The sequence below is a fragment of the Etheostoma spectabile genome, chromosome 9, assembly GCF_008692095.1.
Source record: "Etheostoma spectabile isolate EspeVRDwgs_2016 chromosome 9, UIUC_Espe_1.0, whole genome shotgun sequence".
Taxonomy (NCBI): domain Eukaryota; kingdom Metazoa; phylum Chordata; class Actinopteri; order Perciformes; family Percidae; genus Etheostoma; species Etheostoma spectabile.
Window position 1 is genome coordinate 12,271,831 of NC_045741.1, and position 7,005 is coordinate 12,278,835.

At 39.5% G+C, this 7,005-nt stretch overlaps 1 protein-coding gene across 7 annotated transcripts in view; it reads left to right on the forward strand.

Annotated features, from left to right (window-relative positions):
• The window catches only part of lrp8 (low density lipoprotein receptor-related protein 8, apolipoprotein e receptor), a 188,653-nt gene that overhangs the window by 149,937 nt on the left and 31,711 nt on the right, over positions 1 to 7,005 (forward strand). For all 7 annotated transcript variants that reach the window (XR_004333417.1, XM_032525438.1, XM_032525442.1 and 4 more), the window contains exons 10-13: positions 916 to 1,087; positions 2,872 to 3,096; positions 3,717 to 3,835; positions 5,471 to 5,610. Coding sequence is in view for 6 of the 7 variants with exons in the window: in XM_032525438.1 (XP_032381329.1) it covers positions 916 to 1,087; positions 2,872 to 3,096; positions 3,717 to 3,835; positions 5,471 to 5,610 (656 nt within the window). In the remaining variant the exon portion in view is untranslated. The remainder of the gene's footprint in view (positions 1 to 915; positions 1,088 to 2,871; positions 3,097 to 3,716; positions 3,836 to 5,470; positions 5,611 to 7,005) is intronic.

Genomic DNA, 7,005 nt, shown 5'->3' on the forward strand with positions numbered 1-7,005 from the left:
CTCTTTAAATGGACGTGTCCTTTTGCTTCCAGTTTGGGCTGCCTGGCATTATGTATGTGTTACTTTTCTGCACAGCATAATTGTGTGAATAATTAAGTGAACAGCATTATGTTGCATTAAAAAGTAGTCGGTGTGCAGAATACATTTTCCTTTTTAAAAGGTTTATTTGAATGATTTATTTATGTCCACATAATCAAAAATGCATGCATAAAGGACCTAAATAGTACTAATGCAAAACAAGACCTCAGCTGTCTTACATTATGTTCCCTTTTAAGAGTAACAATCAAAACTCAACACCACCCATTGTATCTTGTATAGATAACAGTATGTGCAGCTTTTTGTGCAGGTAAGTACATGTGAAAGGGAAAAAAGGACTGGAGCCAACTGCAAACGTTTTGACACCTGTCAAGTCAACAACTTTGACAATTTTCAGGTTTTACATATAACATATATACATATATACATATAACATCAACTTGTACTTGCCAGTGAGCAGCACTGGCATGAGGTCAATGTGACCTTGTCTGTCTCAGGAACAGCGTGGCTTGCATTTACATTAGCAAAGATGCACATGTGCAGGTTCACCTTTCAAATACAGGTTTGAGATATGTGCTACAATTTATGTATCATTATCAAGATAAGCAGACGTTTCCTTGTCCGATACAGTAGCCCACTCATGATTGATAGTGTAACAAATTACCCATGTCTCGTAGAGAGTGGGTTGAGAATAATAAATGGGATCTGTTTTGGGGGTTACAGTAGTAGGTTAATGGCTGTCAAGGGTCTCCACACATCTCCTGAGAGCTGTGGCCAATCTGTCCAATCTCGCCGATGTCAAGGTGTAAATAAAAGGCAGCAAATGGAGAAACGTGCTCGTCCATGATTGTAACACGAATGCCTTTCCCTTGTCACTAGGAAAGAGTCCGTACCTGATGTTCACTAACCGTCACGAGATCCGTCGCATTGACCTGCTAAAGAGTGAATACACTCAGGTGGTTCCCACGCTGAAGAACGCAGTGGCCCTGGATGTAGACGTGTCCACCAACAAGATGTTCTGGTGTGATTTATATCATCAAAAAATATACAGGTATATATATACACACACAAAATGTACAGTACGTATGATTTGTGTGATATTTGCACTAGCAACAAAGCCAATACAAAAGTACTGCAGAATCAGGTCTTAAGGGGTTTGGATAATGGTCATTTCTCGTTCTTCAGCCATTCTGTCATTCTGTTTGTCCTCTATAAATCCATTTTGTCTGCTTCAACCTGTCACACCTTCTGCTAGCAAGACAGGCACACCTTGGGGCCTAGTGTGCGTGTGTGCGTGCGTGCGTGCGTCTCACCCTGATGGCTGGCAAGTAGTGGGAGAGGACTTCTATCATCTTAGTTGAGCCATATGGTGTCTCTGAATTCACTGCCTCAATAATCACCACCATTACTCATCTGCATACGCAAGCACGCACGCATAGATCCATACTGCCACACAAACTCATTGATACTCTCAAGGTCTTGTGACAGAGAAAGGACAACTTAACTAATTTTTCATGATGAACTTTACTTTGAAAGCAGCAAATAAACACAAATAGCCAGGAAACAAGTGCATTTTGTACAGTTAAACCTACTCTGTTGTGTTTGCCTCCCTGTCAGCTCTTAAAAAAATGATATTTGTATAAATCCAAAGGTATACCATCGTAAGGAGCATTTTACCAAATAGAAATAGCTGTGCATTTAAAAGTAATTTATCCTCATTTCACCCTTACTGCAACTATGTGGTTTCTCAGGCTAATTCATAGTGATTAGCAAGCCACGGGTCAATGACTTGTTAACTTCTACCTGTGATGGAGATGTCTGTTGCAAACCATAATACAGCCAATTAAAGATGCAATCTGCTCAGTGGTCTTGGACTCATCCGTCTCTGTCTTATTTCTTACTCCAGTCCGCCCCCTATTCATGCCTCCAACCTGTTCATCTCGGTCTATCTGAATATTTGTATCTAAGAACAAGGACATAATGAATAATACTGATACTCTCTGAAAGTAATTACAAGTGTGTCCAGAAGAATTTGTACACTAGGGTGTGTAAAGAAAAAATTATAAGATGATTGTATTCAAAAGGAATTTTACAGACTATATGTTTCAACACAGGATAAAATATACAGTGTGATATATTTTATACTTTTAATCCCACACCTAAATAGACCACTGTTGCACCAATTATGAGGGATTTCACGTCCACTTTGCTACTTCAGCCCTCATTTTAATATGATCTCTGAGTGAGAGACGGATATTGGATCCATGTTAGAAAGCTTGGGATACAAGAGAGACGCCTTACAATATCCATCACAAGATAGCAGCAGGCTAACTTTCCCCACCATAAATGAAGATATTGTTGCAACAATAACACAACCAACACAAGCGGATGCCAAGTCCCTCACTCATCATCTCAACATCTCCACCTCATTCATTAAGCTGCTCTTACCATCCATACTTCTTGTCTTCATTCTGGTACAGTTTGCTAACATGTGACATAAACATTGGGTTTCCCAACCTTCTAATAAGGTGGTCTTGTATAGTCTTGTTTTATAGCCCAAAAGGAGAAGGAAAATGGAGAGAGATCAAGAAGATGAGGTGTCAGGTTTGAGATATAGCATTATCTTGAGTGAAGAGTACCTGTCCCCCACCATACACAACTAGGTATCTAAGACTCGTAGTACGCTCAAGTCTTTCTTCAAAAGAAAAGGAGTCCAGCATTGATCTAGCAAAGTACATGGATAAGTCTTATGTTTCCCTTTTTCCTGCCTCTTTCTTGGGTATTTCATAATTTCCACAACACAGACTGACACAGTTCTTCTCTTCCACCCACCAGTGCTTACATCAACAAGGCCAGTGACTCCTCACAGCAGGTGACCCTCATCGACTCGCTCCACTCCCCCGAGGGCCTGGCCGTTGATTGGGTCCACAAGAACATTTACTGGACTGACTCTGGCAACAAGAGCATCTCCGTTGCCACAGGAGACGGCAGGAAGCGAAAATTGCTGATAGCCACCGAGCTGAGCGAGCCACGGGCCATCGCAGTGGATCCACACCAAGGGTAAGTGGGAGTTTTTTTGACAGATGGACAAAGCATATGAAGATGGCAAAAGAGTTGAGGGAGAGGTAAGGAAGGATGGAGGCAGCGGGAAAGAAAGTGTGGCCGGACAAGCCTGTTAGCATTATTGTCATCTCTGAATAGGGAATGTTATTATAAAAAAACATACATTTTGTTTAAAAGTAGGCTTTTAACTTGCCATACCAACATTCGTTGTAGTGCTTCACTGTTCTGTAAAGGTCAGGCAGCTTAACAATTATTTGGAGATACAATGTGACTCTTGTCTGCCAGCATTAAAAACATGCAAATTAAGCCAAACTTACACACAGACATCCACACATTTAAAAGTGGCCCAAGTCTCCAGTACCAGCAGTTTTGCACAGTATGTACTTATCTTGAGTGTCTTCAAGGTCTGTTTCAGAAGTAAAACTATTTGATTTTGTCAGTCAGACAGAAACATTGTGTGAGTACAGTAGATTCAGTTGCATATTAGTTGGATTCTAAAAATTGACTATGCCATTGCACATATATAAATTCACTGCTCCTGAAAAGGGTCTCTTTTCATCTTTTTTACTGAATTGCAGCCATCCATGTCTTTTTTCTTTGTATATGTCTTTCCCCAGGTTTATGTACTGGTCAGACTGGGGAGGTCAGGCCAAAATCGAGAAGGCTGGGATGAATGGAGTGGACCGACAAGTTCTGGTGTCTGAACACATTGAGTGGCCCAATGGAATAACCCTGGGTAAGGAAGGACAGAAAACATGTAACTTTGAACGTGCAAGTCTCACTGAAGAGGGCATAGAAAACAATAAGATGATACAGGGATATGGAAATCAATCAACTCTGAGAGCTGTTATATAAACTATGTATATATATATATATATGTATATATGTGTATATGTATATATGTGTATATGTTATTATTCTGATTTGGAGAGAGAAAGAGAAATACAATGCAAAGAAAGACACAGATAAAAACAAAAGAGAAACAGCAAGAGCTTAGAGAAAAAAAACTGTGCTGCAACCCCTGAATAGCTTTTATTGTTAAAGCTCAGTTTGTGTCTGGCTGTCATCAATCAAGCCAGCAAACACGAGCCTCAAAATTAATAAGCCAGACGCTCTGTGCCGTCAATACGTCCCATCATCCCTTTCAACTCCCTCTGCAGCACCAACCAATTTCTCTCAGCTCTCCTTGCCTGAGGAGAAATAAAGGTCACCCTCTGTGCAATTGAGGTGTCACTACATTTGTATGAAACCAAATTATTTTTAAGGCAAATGAGAGAGCTGGCCAGACCACAGCGGAAGAAGGGGTGGATTATTTTCCCTTCGTCATTTATTTCATATAGAGCAGATTGTCTGAGTCAGGAGAGGTGACGCTATGATGGAAAAAACGTGTTTTTCTTCTTTGCCATGATAATGATGAATCATTTCCTTTGTTTACAGTTTTCAATGACTTGCCTATTACATACTATGCATGTGATTAAACTCCTGTTTTTTTAAAGTAGATTTCCTTGTCATATAAAAAGCGAAATAACTGCCATCATTGTGCCAGTCTGGAATGCTACCTGAATGTAGGCTGTGACAAAAACTTTTTAATTTATTTTGACAATGTTGTCCAAGATAAAGTACTTGTTTTCTGCTCAACCTTCACCTAAGGGTTTAACGGCTGATTGAAAAAAGGAATTCATCTTTACAAAAGCACAGTGAGAAGAGTTTTTATCACCTTTTGATGCTGAATTAATGTCCATACTAATAACCATTTATTGTTTTTGTGTGTTCGTTTTTTTGTCCCACTTCTGAGTTTAAATTAAAGTTGTGCTTAATATTCTACAGCTCTGTTTGGATGACAATTTTAAATTTTAAATGAAAGATGTGTAAAAATACTTTATCCTGCACACCTGTTAAAAGCAAAGTCAAACTTGGATTATGTCCCTTGCTGTCAAATTTGATGAAATCTTTAAATTCTAAATCTAAATTTTCAAGTCAACCACAGCGTTTCTTTGTTGTCCATAGCAAGAGCACAAAACTGGAGTCCTAAAGAAAACAACATTGGGGACCGATACATGGTGATAGAATTGTAAAACAGCAAAGTGTTCCTTTATCTTACTCCAGCAAGTCAATTTGCTCCAGGGCACATATATTCTCCGCCAAAAAGAAGTCAACTGGCAATATTACAATCACATCTGTGTTTTCTCAGCGCAGGACCTCAGCCGTCATGTCAAAGAAGATTGATGGTGTGGCTACTGGGCCATTACATTTATATACCTCTCACCCTAGGCCCTTTCTCACAAAATTACCTCTCTCTCCATTCATCTCCTTTTTCTCTTCTTTGGCTTTGCTCTCTCTCTCTCTTTTTCTTCTTCCTCCATCTTCTCAGACTTGTCCAACAGGCGTCTGTACTGGGTGGACTCCAAGTTGCACCTGCTGTCCAGTGTAGATCTGAATGGGGACAACCGCAAAGTGCTTCTGTCCTCCCATCACCATCTGGGACACCCCTTTGCCCTCACTGTGTTCGAGGTATGGAAGGATAATAATAATAAGAATTATGACTTTATTCAGAATGCAAATGGAAGTACATTAAAGATGACTATTTATAAACATAGCAATAAATATACAGTACGATTCAAATATCTCTCAGAATGTTGGTTATTTGTTTGCAGAAGAAGTCAAACTTACCCCACTATGCTTTTACATATTATCCCATTAACCACAGATTTTATCCAGTTTTTCACTTCTAGTTATGAATTTCCCATTTTCCAGAGCACACCAACTGATTTAGTTTCCTCCATTCAATGTAACTGCTGTTTTTATGTTGCTTTTAGTTGCTGTGAAAAGTGAGTCTTGCACTCTTGCCAAGGTATAACCTTCACAAATAAGGGTTCTCTTAAGCAGCCAAATATCCAGTCTTGGGTATTATGCGTTTTCACAAGCAGTCAAGCACAGTCTAGCATTTGAAATATAAAAGAGCCCCACTGTGGTATTTGCCTTATAAAAATATGTTCATCCCCCTTACTTAGCCAAATATAAAGTATCTTAATCCTATCTATACAGTTGTGTTCAAAATAATAGCAGTCCATGGCATATAATTTACTAGTAAATGTTGAGTCATAGAAAACCAACAGACCCAACAGTCATGACATGCATGCTACTCATTCAATGTAATTGAATCTGTAATTGAAAGGGGCATGTTCAAAATAATAGCAGTGTTGTGTTCAATCAGTGAGGTGATTGATTCTGTGACGAAACAGGTGTCAATTATGGCCCATATTTAAGGAAGGAAGGAAGCAAATGTCGTTCATGCTGGTTATAGTGCATTTCACACTGAAATACTCAGCAAAATGGGTTGTTCCAGACATTGCTCTGAGGAACAGCGGACTTTGATTAAAAAGTTTATTGGAGAGGGGAAAACATATAAAGAAGTGCAGAAAATTATAGGCTTCTCAGGCAAAATTATTTCAAATGCCTTGAAATGGCATCCAAAGCCTAAACGACGTAGGGAAAAAAACGGTTAACTACCATTCAGATGGATCAAAGAATAGCCAAAATGGCAAAGGCTCAACCAATGATCAGCTCCAGGAAAATCAAAGAAGACTTAAAGTTACCTGTGAGTACTGTTAGATCCGAAGAAGGCTATTTGAAGCAAAGCTGTCAGCTAGAAACCCCCGCAAAGTCCCATCGCTGAAAAAAAGACTGATTAGGTTAAAAGTTGTCAAAGGGCACATTGACTGGCTGTGGCCCCTAGTCTGACAACCCCCATGCGCTGAATTCAAGCCACAGTACACTGTGAAGACAGTAAAGCATGGTGGTGCAAAAATCACGTTATGGGAATATTTCTCATATTTTGGTGTTGGGCCTATTAATCGCATACCAGGGATCATAGATCAGTTTCAATACATCCAAATTCTTGAAGAG